Genomic DNA, 13873 nt, shown 5'->3' with positions numbered 1-13873 from the left:
CCCACTCTGCCGAGACCACCCCCCCCCCATACACAAATACAGAATTGTAGGGTAGACAATAACAATCCATATTTTCGATGGTCTTAGGCGACCCCTGGCAAATTGTCAATCGACCCCCCAAAGGGGCCGCGACCCACAAGTTGAGAACCCCTGTTCGAAATAAAACAAGGCAGAAATCTCGTCTTGATTGTAGCGTAACTTGACACAGAAACATTTCTCCCCTCATGGATTAATAGAGCACTACAAAAGAAGCGAAATGTGATAATGCCGAATGTATTCGACCCACTAGTTTTCGGTTTCCCGCCATCCGGATTTGAAATGGCGCTCTTTCCATTGTAGAAACAGATCACGTTCAACGCTTTGTTGTTTGGTTTTTCCTTGACCTTGTTCTAATAATAGAAGAAAAAAAGTCCTATACTGAAGTAAAAGAACCATTCCACGAATAGTCTTATCAATAGTACTGGAATAGTCTCATGCAATAGAGGTGAATCCATAAATAGAAAGCTATTTGGTGAATCTGGTTCACAGAATACAGAAGTATTAATAAAGTGTACATTTTTAAAACCATGTAATAATTTGTGAGCACCATAGACCTATATATATATATATATATATATATATATATATATATATATATATATATATATATATATATATATATATATATATATATATATATATATATATATATATAATATTAGCCGGATATTACCCGCGGCCTGCCGGCATTACTATGACTATTACTGATCTAGTGGATTGGATGTAGACCTAAGTCAAACATGGCGAATTTTTCCTTATCATTTTTTCCACGAAAATAAAAAGTAGAGTGTGAAAATGGATTTACCCGTTCATCCGACATAGTCATATTAAATTTAAATTACTATGAAAACGGGTTTACACGATTTGTTAAGAAGTTTCGTTACCTAATAGAGATACATTAATAAGGTACTTTTTGTCTATTTTTAGGGCCTTACGATTGTGGGAGCGACATTAAACATACACTATGGTCTCCGCCATGATCTAAGGAACTTTAATGCGAAGTTTTGTCAAGATTGGTCAAACGGTTTTGATTTCTATGTGGGACATACACACATACACATTATTTTCTGCTTTATATTGTAGTAACTCCAGTGGCGGATCGAAAGGGTTAATGTATGTGCGGCCTACTGATACACACGACTCAGGCCAATCACACAGGTCAACGGGTCAGCGGCTGTTGAACAAGGGACAGTACTGCTAGTTCACGCAAATATGACCCATGTTGTGGTCATGTGACCGAAAGCCTTCAAGGAAGAGACACAGTGTGTAACAATAGACAGTTGAGTCCAGGACAGCAAGACGTAGGGACTGTGTCATGGTACCTTGTGAGTCTTTGAAAATGTAGCTGTACGAGTCTAGAAGTAGACAGAAAGGGACTTGTAGTGTTTAGTAGGCAGTGCTATTGTACAAGAAAGCATTTGAATTTGATGTAGCCAATTGTGCTGTATTGGCTTTTGATGTATTTGTCATTAAATCGGCACTTTGTTACTTGAAGCTCTTGTTGTCAAGTTCTTGTGTTAGATGTGCTGTTGTGTTGTTAAGTAGTGTTTGCAGAAGGCCTGATTGAGAAGATCGTAACAATATATTAGATATAGGTCTGCGCTGTCCTGTCACAGCGTCCCCTACGACATAAGTCGAGGGACAGATGATGAGAATCCAAATAGAGCAGTGCTTCCCAAACTGTGTTTAGCGGGACCCTAGTGTTCCGCGAGGCCTGAACAGGGTGTTCCACGAACTACCGGAATAATCAACTAGTAGGCCACCAAGTAAATTCAGATAAATACTCAGAATGTGCGAAGTTGTCTGTTAATGAAAATGTTTGAGAACAGCTGAAACAAAGGATCGAATTTGTAAACAAAGAGCAGATGATAAGATAACCTTGGGTCGCTAAATCTCCAACAGACTTACTAATAGTTAAGAGATTCTCATAAGGCACTTCCGGCAAATCGTGTTGTCGGTGCATTGCATTTCGTTGCCAAGCGACCAATTAATGGTTGATTCATTTCTAAAATGAATGCTTACTTTATGATTCAACAGTGATGGTTTCTGAACTGAAACTTGTGTCGTTTTACAGGCGAGACTTAAATTAACACTGTTTATGGATACGTCTGTTTATCATCTTATCTTCATGTTGACCTAGTCATCCACAAAAAAAGATACGAGTGCTACTAGACTCTATCTTATCTACATTATAAGACAAGCTAGGTGTATTGTTTCTTGTGACAATGTCACAATTTATAATTTATGGACTATTAAGGATGCCTAATTCTTTACAGATTTGTACCAAGGAGAGAGAGAAAGAAATTCAGAACTGGTGAGGAAGAAGTAATAGTAACTACAAAAAAGAACCGATGGGTCCCGAGTTCGAATCCCGGCGAAGACCTTAATATTGAACTTCAGGCTACTCAGCCAAATATAAAGGGCACTTCACATACGTGGGGAAAGTAAGGGTGTTTGGTCATTGTGCTGGCCACGCGACGCTCATGTTAACCGTAGGTCCTAGAAAGACACGAGCTGTCCATTATCTGCCCTATAGATGGCAAAGTCTGAAATTGGGGGACGAGGGGGGGCGGGGGTATCTGCCCACCTAAAAAAGAATAATGTCGAGAAACCGGGGCGCGCTCGTTTCGGTCATAATTAACGGCCAGTCCAATCACCAAAAGTGTTCAGTGTTACAAGATGATTCAGATTCGGAAACGAATCAGCAGCTAGATCTGGCCCAGTTAACTCGATTCGACTGTATATATGCAAGTTTTATGTACCAGATCTAAGTACATTAGAACATGGATACAGCAATGGAAGGAACTCTCTTAACACATTGTGGTCTTTTCGACGACTTCTAGGAGGCGCTGTGCCTGAGCGGTACTGCGCTTGGCTTCTGAACTGGGGATCCCTGGTTCGAATCCTGGTGAAGACTGGGCTTTTTAATTTTGGGATCTTTGGGCGCCTCTGAGTCCACCCAGCTCTGATGGGTAATGGATACCTCACATAAGTAGGGGAAAATCATGGTGGTTGGTCATTGTGCTGGCCACATGACACCCTTATTAACCGTGGGCCACAGAAACAGATGAACTTTACATCGTCTGCCCTATAGATCACAAGGTCTGAAAGGTGGAACTTTACATTTACTTCTTCAGTGACTTATAACATACCAGTTACTTCTTTTCTATTAAGAAATACGTGAGTAACATAGCCAATAAATATGCATTGGTTAACAGACAAGATTTATACAAAAGTCAAACTGCCCAGTCAAAAGTCTAGGTCAATGTTTCCCAAACTGTGTTCCGCAATACCCTAGTGTTCCGCGAGGCCTGACTTGGTGTTTCACGAATTACTGGAAGAATTAGCTAGTAGGCCACCACGTGAATTAACATCTCTAAAAACAATAGGCGAAATGTTCTGCTAAATACTCAGAATATGCGTTAAGGAAATAAGTTTGGGAACCATTGGTCTAGGTCAATGTTTACTGGTCAAAGTCATCAGCGTTAGTCAGTCCATGTATAAAAAAAAACAACACAATATGGGGGAAAGTCATAATTTCCAGCGCCTTATTGTTTTCGAGGGTGATGCGTTAAGCAGCACGAGATACTATGGGATACTACGAAATACTGCGAGAAACTACGAGATATTGCGAGAAACTAAGAGATACTGCGAGAAACTACGAAATACTGCGAGAAACTACGAAATACTGCGAGAAACTACGAGATATTGCGAGAAACTAAGAGATACTGCGAGAAACTACGAAATACTGCGAGAAACTACGAAATACTGCGAGAAACTACGAAATACTGCGAGAAACTACGAGATACTACTAGAAACTACGAAATACTGCGAGAAACTACGAGATATTGCGAGAAACTAAGAGATACTGCGAGAAACTACGAAATACTGCGAGAAACTACGAAATATTGCGAGAAACTACGAGATACTACTAGAAACTACGAAATACTGCTAGAAACTACGAAATACTGCGAGAAACTACGAGATATTGCGTGAAACTAATTGATTCTTAAATGATGCCAATCGCTCAATAATCCAGGGGTGTTCTCAAGATTGCTCCAATCTCCAGGTCGTTCCACAAGTCTGTCTACGTCATCCCTATAAACCTAGGAACTTTAATTTGGCAGCCAAACGACCTAACCATCCGATCTCTATTTCCTAAACATAATAAAGCATACATAACAATGTCAAGAGCCACTGAAAAGTGAACCTAAACGTTGCACCTGAAAAGCACGAACCGCCCAACCTCTGTCTCAACATACAGACATATCTGAAGAGCACACCAAAAGCTACAGATTTCCCTCCACTTCCGGTGTCTATCTGTCAAGAAGTCAACTATCTCCACGCAAAACACGTCTAACATACAGACACACACACACTAGTTTTGGCAGGAAGGGAATCATTAAAGTCTTACGAAGAAGAAGGGACGGCCTTGACACCCGCACTTGTTATCAGCAGTAGACGGCCTTGACTGGCCAGTGTACACCGAATGCAACAGGGATCGACTTTCACAAGGGACATTGCAATGTTGACCTAATAAATGTCAGGAGACCTGTATGTCGGGTACTTTGACCATGTTTGTAACTTGAAGACCGACACCAACATTTTGGAGAAAAATAGCAAAGAATAGATCCACAAGGAGGACCAGCATACAGGAGGAGCACTTGACTGCAAAAGGAAGAGCACTTGGTTGCAGATGGACTAGACACCACAAGTAGGGAAAAGGTTGAAAACGCTGCAGCGTCTGGTGATTATAAATGCTTAACCCGTGACCTTTCGGGATCTTTAGGGCTCCTCCAAGTCCAGCCAGCTCTAATGGGTACCTGACAGTATTGGTAAAGCGCTTGGCTTCTGAATCGGGGGTCCCGGGTTCGAATCCTGGTAAAAACAAATTGGTCGTTGTGCTGGCCACGTGACACCCTCGTCAACCGCCGGGCCAGAGAAACAGATGACCTTACCATCATCCGCCCCCATAGATCTTTACTTTTAACCTTTAACCGTGGGTGTGGAGTGTCCCTTTAGTCATGTGAGAAATTGCAATGGGAAAAGATCGACTCCCGAGACGTGAAATGGCAACATCAATCTTCTTATTTCTTTATAATCAGTTTTCACTCATGCCATACTACCCCCTTCCCTCAGATTGAATTACTGATCACTCCGTCTACATCCCCCTCCTCCGCTACGATCCTTAAAGAAAAAAAAAAGAGTTCTTTGTCCACTTTGAGCTCCTACATCATCTCCGTAACTCTTTCTCTCCTAACTGACGATACCAGCGTTGATTCCACCAGAATGTGGTAAATAATTACGAAGAGAAAGAGTTAACTTGTGGAGGAAAAAAAAAACCCATACAACATGGCATTACGTCTGTGACATTCACACCACAATCAACGGTTGACAAAGACGCTCTTTGTTAGTCAGCGAATATACCCAGACAATTTAAAAAAAAACAAACAGAATAAACCCAGCACCCAGTCTTTTAATGACACTCTAGTTATAATGTTACAGAGTCCCAGATATCGTCTGCTGACTGGAACTGTCACATCGCCCACTGAGACTCAGCTTATGACGAGCAGACACCTACACCTTATGTTTGATTTACAGAACGTACAGAGGTGGGAATCAATTGCTATGCATAATGTATTAACTCTTTCTCTCCGTAATTATTTACCACATTCTGGTGGAATCAACGTTGGTATCGTCAGTTAGGAGAGAAAGATTTAAATAGATCAGGGGTGGGCAAATTACGGCCCGCGGGCTACATGCGGCCCGTCTGAGTGTTTTAATCAGGTGTGGCCACAGTATATACATAGAAAAAAAGCAAATTTTAAGGCGTCAAGATCCAGTTTTCAACACCATCAGCTCACAATTTAGCGCAGAAGCTGATTCAACTCCAGACAACATACATAGCTCCATGCAAATTATGACCTGAAAGAGACGTTCCATTCAATATTTCCGCCGTAATTTGACAGCAGTCACAAGGATAGCATTACGCACGAGTGTAAACAGTTAAATACTTCAAATTAAAAACAAATGCACATTTGTGATGACAAAAGCAAAATGTTTTTTAAAAAAAACGTAAAAATGGTTTCAGAAATAGCACACTCTTGTTGTAATTTCTCAATTGGGAGTGTGAAAAAAATGAAAAGTGAATGCATAAACATTATAAATATGAATTAATAGACATTATAAAGTTAGCTAGCGTATTTTTCTAAGTTGTATGTACATATACATGAATACGTATATGCGGCCCCCATTCCCAAAAATTGTTTTAATGCGGCCCTCGATACAAAAAGGTTGCCCACCCCTGAAATGGATGTATCTTTTCATTTTTATTTACTTTTTTTAAAATGAACTCACACATTTAGACATTTCTCAGGATACTGTCAGTGTCACTAGTTGTTTTGTCTAGGTTTTCTTGTTTTATACATTAACATTTATTCTATGTTTTTGAGTAGGTTTAATTGTGTTGTGTACATTAAGAGTTACGTTTGTTAACAAGCAGAATGTTTTCTTTTCATAATTTAGACATTTATCGTCACATTTATCAAAAATGTCAAGTTCAGATTTTTATAAATGATGGATGCCTGTTTGTGTCTGTGTCTTACGAATTCAGGACTGTCATTTTGATTAATTGATAGTCCCAGGTTTGAAAACCTGCCCACCACCCTCCCCTGCCATCTGGCAGGAGGTTTGGGCTGGGACGTGTAATACTTTTAAGTTCTGGAGAAACACCCAAAACATGTTTTAACAATACAAAAAAAAGGAGAAGATATTCGTAGGATTTAATATCAGTGTAATTTTTTTAAGTTATCAAAAAATGTTTCAATTAATCCTATTGTTTTCTTTCGTAGCTGTGCAGATTAAATATCAAGAGTAAATCATGAAATTTCTACTACAAATCAAATTAGAACATAAAACTAAAATGTATTTATCTTATCTTATAAAATACAGACGTTTACTTCAAAAAAGAAGATGATTACGTCCTACGCATGTTCCTACGTCAGTCTAGTCATGCATTTTAACCAATGACTTAAATTCTGCCAAGTCATTGGTTTTCCCTTGGTGAGGTCAATATTAGAATATGCATCCTTCGTTTGGGACCCTTCAACTCAAGAAAACATTAAATTTAGAAAGCATTCAGGATACAAGACTCAAAAGTAAAGTAACAATTTAACATAAAACACTGAACTGTCTTCAAATACAAAAACAAAACCTAATAAAATATTCAGAAAGACACAGAGATAAAGGCACATTCCTTGTTCCAAAGGCTAGGACAAAGTTGTACAAATGCTCCTTCTTCCCTAGTGCTATTCTAACCGCATGAAATGCATTGCCTGAGTCAGCCAGGAAAGCTAAATGACTTGGCAGGATTTAAGTAATTGATTTACATGCATGACCAGATTGACCTAAGAACATGCATAGGATGAAATTGTCTTCTTTTTTGTCTGTATTTCATAAGATAAGATAAGATAAGATTAACAAGAAAGTGAGGAATAAAAGTGTTCTATTTTGTAAAGAGGATTTCTGTTCTGTCTCTCCACTTGAACAAATATCTCCAGACACACAGCGGAGGTTTGGGACATCAGACAGAAGAGTTCTAAATAGACCAGATTGAATTTTAAACCTACAAAAGCACTTAATCAGTTTCAAATACTATAAGTTTGATTTATAATTACTAATTATCAGTCGTCAGAGCACCATGCAAGCAGCATGTTTGAGAGCAACAAGTCTTAACATTTCACTGACACTGTTCTCTTTAATAAAGTGAAGCAAGAATACCAGATGACCCCTAAGATTATCTAGACCAAATTTAACTTAAGAAGATAATATTTTAGAAATTGTAATGGTCAAACTATGAGTTTTCCCAGTGGCCAATAAGCTAGTAATTCTTTTTCCAAAGATATACAAAGACTCTAAAATTTCTAGAGCCATTTTCGAGAATTGTGTCCAGCTTTTTTTTATTCCTGTTTCTTCCCATATAGAATTAGCAAGCTGAAAAGAGGAATTGTACAAAGGAAAAAGTAGTACTCACCCTTCCAAACATTGTCTTGTATTTTTTATCAATCTCTAATCTCTGAGCGTTGCAATGTGTGGAGAGAACTTTGATGATACCCCCTTCATCAGTACCTAGTAACATCAAGAAATAATTTAATTATAATAACTCAATTTTATTATGTACACCCAGGGCCAGTCTTAGGCCACTGCAACCTATGCGGCCGCAGTGGGCCCCGCACTTTCATAGGCCCCGCGCAATGCGAATTCTAAGTGTAATTTATTAAATTAAACCATTTAACCAATTATCAAAAGGTTCCAGGAATTCTCCTAAAATTAAAAAAAAATATAAGAAAAAGTCATGAAAATGTCCTGAGATTATTAAAATCTTCTGAAAACATACAAATCTCCTTAAAACAGACAAAATTGTCATTTCGGGGTGTCATTCAATATGGAAAACGCCAGTCCTACTCGCTAGTCGCTAGTAAATCTAAAATGCAAATCTGAATGTTTATCTTTTTTTTTGTTGGAAAACTACCATCTACTGTAGATGGCTCGTAAAGTTAATTTGACAGTCATTTTATACTTAGTAAAGAATAAATAAAATACAAAGACAAATTTATTTTCTAATACAAAATCGTATTTTTCCCTTATTATCCTGATCACAACCCAAATTGGGCCCCGCGCAATCCGTTTCGCATAGGGCCCCGCAACCTGTAGGACCGGCCCTGTGTACACCAAGTCATTGATATTTAATAATGCATACAGAGAACATGTCAAAATAAATTTTATACAGGTTAGTCCTCTCATCTCACCCGTCCCTTAGCTGTTGTCACAGGGGGGTGCTGCGACAGTTCGCATAACCAAATTTATCAGCTGCTTATGCTCAGCAACTCTTTTTAGCAGAATATCGAGAGAGGAACGTTTGTTGTAGATAAATTTTAAATCATGGCCTCAATAACAAGAAATTTTTAGTTGGGGGGGGGGGGGGGGGGGTATTTTATTCTAGCACTTATATATTATTTAAATCAAACTAAACATTTTTAATAAAATTTTAGAATAGAATACAATACATGCACGTGAAAAAAAAAAACACTAATGCGACATATTTATTAACTCTTTTTCCTCCGTTATTATTTTTCAAGTTCCGATGGAATTATTCATTTTGCTCATTTGTGTTTCACTACCCTGTTATGATTAAACTTCAATAACTTTTTGTTTGTTATCAGGAAATATTATATTATAGAAATATAAGAGAATGCGTGTTCATTTTATATAACACAAATTAAAGTGTTTTTTTTTTAATTAATTTAATTTAATGGGGTCAAATCAACGTTGGTATCATCAGTTAGCGGAGAAAGAGTTAATAGTTTCCAGGTGGAACAGACCCTTTATGGTGTAAAGTGGTATTAGTTCAAAGTTCAAAGCTCAACCCCAGCAAATACTGAAGACTATTCATGGGTAAAAGCAAATTAGCTTTGAGTGCATATGTATAGTAATAAGAAGGGAAGGAAACTGCTGGGAAAGGAATCTACTTATTATAAAAAAGATTGAGAACCACTGGGTTCAGAGATTACTGCAAGCAGTTGAAAGGATCAAAAGTGTGACTTACCAAGACCTTTCATGGCCTTCCTCAAGGCTTCGGCTGCTTTCTCTGGATCAAATGGATTGGCAGCATGAACTGAGCTCTGGAACAAACAAATAAAAAAAAAATTTAAGACTGTAATTGAAATAAATTAAAGGCAACTTTACAATAGGTAGGAGGCGCCGTGGCTGAGCGGTAAAGCGCTTCACTTCTGAACCGGGGTTCGAATCCTGGTGAAGACTGGGATTTTTAATTTCAGGATCTTCGGGCGCCTCTGAGTCCACCCAGCTCTAATGGGTACCTGACATTAGTTAGGGAAAAGTAAAGGCGGTTGGTAGTTGTGCTGGCCACATGACACCCTTGTTAACCATAGGCCACAGAAACAGATGACCTTTACATCATCTGCCCTATAGACCACAAGGTCTGAAAGGGAAACTTTACTTTACAATAGGTGGGAAGCATGGACCAGAGGCAAAGTAGGCTAGAACTTGGCTTGACTATGAAAGGGGCTCAAAGTTTGATACCCAACTCAGGCAGAGTTGTGTTTAGTGAGTGCCTAAAGGCAGCATGGAAAACTTTCTCCCAGATACTCCCTCCACAGTGGTCCACAAATGAGATAGGACCATAGCGCTCTGAGCATGTTATAAGCATGAAAGTAGCGCTATATAAAAGCTGGTATTCTTTTTTCAATGCTGTACAAAAAAAAAGGGTTAAATAAACATTCACAAGGTCTGTAAATAACCCTATTATCATTTTGCACAACTCACTAGATTTTGTAAAACAATTTTTCACTGAATCATGATTTTTAAAAAAAAACGTGATTGTGAATTATCTCTGACCATTTGTAAAATCATTCACATTTTAGAGACATTCCAGAACAGAAGTTAATAAAGCAGAGAGTGGTGGAAAGTGGGCTCAAGCATTATTTTGTTGTTGTAGTTTTTGGAAAAGGTTTGGAAACACCAATCAATGAGGTAAAAGCTACTGAAGCTCTCTGACACACTTATGAACAGGTAGAGTCCAGAGGCAAAGCACATCGTGGACTTTTGCTAGCTGTCTGATTCAAACTTTTGGAGCAGATGTTTGTAAAATGTTTTACATGTTTCAGATGTTCCCTAAGAGATAATTTACTTCCTAGTCCAAACCTCATACAGGATGATGGGGAATGGGAGCAGGCAGGGTTTGAACCCGGGTCCACCAAGAAGTCCGAGCGACAGTCCAGCATGCAAACCGCACGACCAGGCAGCCATGAATGGTGGATGAAGTTAATAAATGTGTATTTTTCAAACTAATGATTTGATCAACAATTGACAAAGTGATGGCCAGTCTTGAACTATGCATTGAAAGCGGGAGATGTTAGCTCAAAATGGTAAAATATCAAGAAGGCCTTTAACTAATTAACTAATAGGTTTCTAATCTCAATTATCAGACATTTTAATAATTACTAGTAATAAAATTGGCATATTTAAAATGAGGACATTTTTTTAAGTCGATGTATATAAAATTTACAATTGTGTATCAATAATTGAAGGTAGTAAGCACCACAGTCAGAAATATTTGGTACCCCAGGGCCCATCTGCCTTCTTCCAACATACAAAAAAACAACAACTTCAAATATATATTCATCTACTACATGCATTTAAAGACTTTGTAGCCCTCCCCCCCCCCCCCACTAGACAAGGGCAAGATGACCAGACTTAGGCGGGACAGTTACACTTTCCATAAAATGTCTGGGTGGTGCGGTCAATGTCTCACTTTCATTTTAAAAGTCCATAAATGTCCAGCTTTACTTTTAGGCGTTCAAGTTAAAATTTTGGATATAGAATCATTTTTAGGAAAAACTACTGAAACTATTTAACAATTTATTGCAATACTTTTCATAAACATGGGCTGACAGAAAAAGTTGTAGTTTGTTTTTTTTTCACTGATTTTGGAGGATTAAAACGCTCATAACAAAAAACTCAAGATTTAGTCAGTATTGGCAATAAACTATTACGCATTGGCTGCCAATATACAGTACACAATGTCATAAAACTGATAGACATGGAATGTTAAGATGTATTATTACTTCTATTCTTAATCTTCTATTACTTCTATTACTCCAACCATGTTTGAGTGGAATCTTGAAAAGAAATTTTTTCATGTAAAATATGGCAGAATTTGTACCTAAAGAAAGACCACAGTGAAATCCACGGTGAAATGTCAGCGACTGAGAGAAAAGTGCTTCACTGGAATCAAAAGCTGTTTTAAAAAACCAGTGTGCTGAATTGTGGCTACATTTTGTACACAAGATTGCGGCAATATTCCATGCAGTATTTTCGCATACAGAGTAATCAGTGCTCTCGAAGTAGGCCTATATTCTGCCAATGGCAAATTGATTCAGAAATGTGCAGAAAATAAAAAAAGTTTTTCTCTAATGAATTATGCATGCAAATTTATAATTTGCAAGCTGTCTGCTAGGTAAGAAAAAATGATGCAGTGACAAATATATGAATATTGTGCCAAGTATTTAACAGAGAGAAAAGTGGCAAGTTTGACAAGCTTAAAGCACTTTCAGTTGAATTGCACCGAAATAGGTTCCATCTGGGGAAACCCTTTAAAAAAAAAAAAAGATATATAGCTTTTATATAGCACTACTTTCACGCCTATAGCATGCTCAGAGCGCTATAGTCCAATCTCATTTGTGGACCAGTGGGGGAAGGGGGTCTCTGGGAGAAGGTTTTTCGTGCTGCCTTTAGGCGCTCAGTAAACACAAGCTGCCCGAGTCAGGTTTCGAACCTTGAGCCCCCTCACAGTCAAGCCAAGTTCAAGAATACTTAGCATATCGACCACGCAAACCATGATTGACACAGCTAAGAGAAACATGATAGACACATCAATCTTAATTTAAGTAACCTTTTTTTTTCATTAAAAAAAATTCATTATCAAATGGATGTAGATCTATACTTTGTTGAAAGCATTGTTGCTCCACAAATATCAGATCACCTTAACTAAGGTCTTGTTTGTCTTCCAACTCCACCAACCTGGGTGGAGGGCTTTATGTTAGTACGTAATTTTATACTTACATAACAATAAAGCAAATAAATGTCTAGATTTATGTGATTAGATCTTTATATAAATCTTATCTTCTGATCTTGTTGTACAGACATTACTTAAATCTACATAATTGTAAATTCTAAGTCTCATTTTAACTTATTAAATCTGATTTTAAATTAGACTGACTAGAGTCTAGTCTAGATAATTTAGTAGTTTTATCATCTTGATATAGTATAGACAGTATAGTATAGATATACTAGTTATAGTCTATAGATCTATATTTTTTAAAAATCTAGATCAACACTGACACTGTCACTACTTACAGACTAACAGTCAACTTGAAACTAGATCTAGTAATTTAGTAAAAATAATCTAGATTCTAGAACTAGACTTAGACTAGATCTACTCTAGATCTATCATTTCTTAAGATTTTTTTTCAATACTTTAATTTTTTTTTTCTACTTTACATTTTTAGTATCTAGAATTCTACTTCTAGATTTAAACTCTAGAGCCTATCTTAGTCAGACTACTTAGACTTAGATTAGTTAGATCTACTGATCATCTAGACTAGACATAGTAATTAGTTAAATTAGTATATATAGATTATTCTACTTAGTCAGTGACTTATATTTCTAGTAGCAGTAGTACTTACCATTCCTGATGGCCAAACTGGAGCTGGGATATTGGATGCCATTTTTCTGTGAATTGACAGTGAGTATGACTATGAGTATGAGTATTGACAGTATAGTATAGAGTCTAGTATAAATATAGACTAGATATTTATGATATTGACTTAATTCGAATAATTGACACTGATTGTCACACTTGTGCTGTGGACACTGACTGTAAGTTGTAAGTGTAAGTGACTAAGACTCAGACTAAGAGACTAAGTCAGACTGTGACTGCGGTTACCGTTATGAACGGTTATGACACAGTAGTGACACTTTAGTGACAGTTATGTTATCGCTTAAAATTTAGATCTACTCACTGTCCAAAAAGTAAACCAAATTCGCAAACTTTTATACTGATATGAATTGTCACGCCAACTCCTGTTGAATATTTCCGTCAAGCACTAGAGTGAATCAACAAGAAGAGCGAAGTTTTATTGATTATTCTTCCTATATAGAGAGTCTACTTGAAGCGATATGTAGCAACAGGTATCCGTAGCCGTAGTGGATTGTTTAGGCTAGTGCCCCAAGCGAACTGGTTCAGGGGAAGTTA

The 13873-nt window shown here is 37.6% G+C and overlaps 1 protein-coding gene across 1 annotated transcript in view; it reads right to left on the bottom strand.

The window, feature by feature from the left end:
* The window catches only part of LOC106050755 (annexin A11-like), a 58677-nt gene extending 44807 nt beyond the window's left edge, over positions 1–13870 (bottom strand). The window contains exons 1-4 of the mRNA XM_056011970.1: positions 13641–13870; positions 13305–13350; positions 9644–9719; positions 8072–8166 (exon numbers count right to left, since the gene is read on the bottom strand). Coding sequence (XP_055867945.1) covers positions 8072–8166; positions 9644–9719; positions 13305–13346 — 213 coding nt within the window. The 5' untranslated portion in view covers positions 13347–13350; positions 13641–13870. The remainder of the gene's footprint in view (positions 1–8071; positions 8167–9643; positions 9720–13304; positions 13351–13640) is intronic.
* Between the last annotated feature and the right edge of the window lie 3 nt (positions 13871–13873).

The sequence above is a fragment of the Biomphalaria glabrata genome, chromosome 15, assembly GCF_947242115.1.
Source record: "Biomphalaria glabrata chromosome 15, xgBioGlab47.1, whole genome shotgun sequence".
Classification (NCBI taxonomy): Eukaryota; Metazoa; Mollusca; class Gastropoda; family Planorbidae; genus Biomphalaria; species Biomphalaria glabrata.
This window is presented reverse-complemented; position numbering and strand designations above follow the sequence as displayed.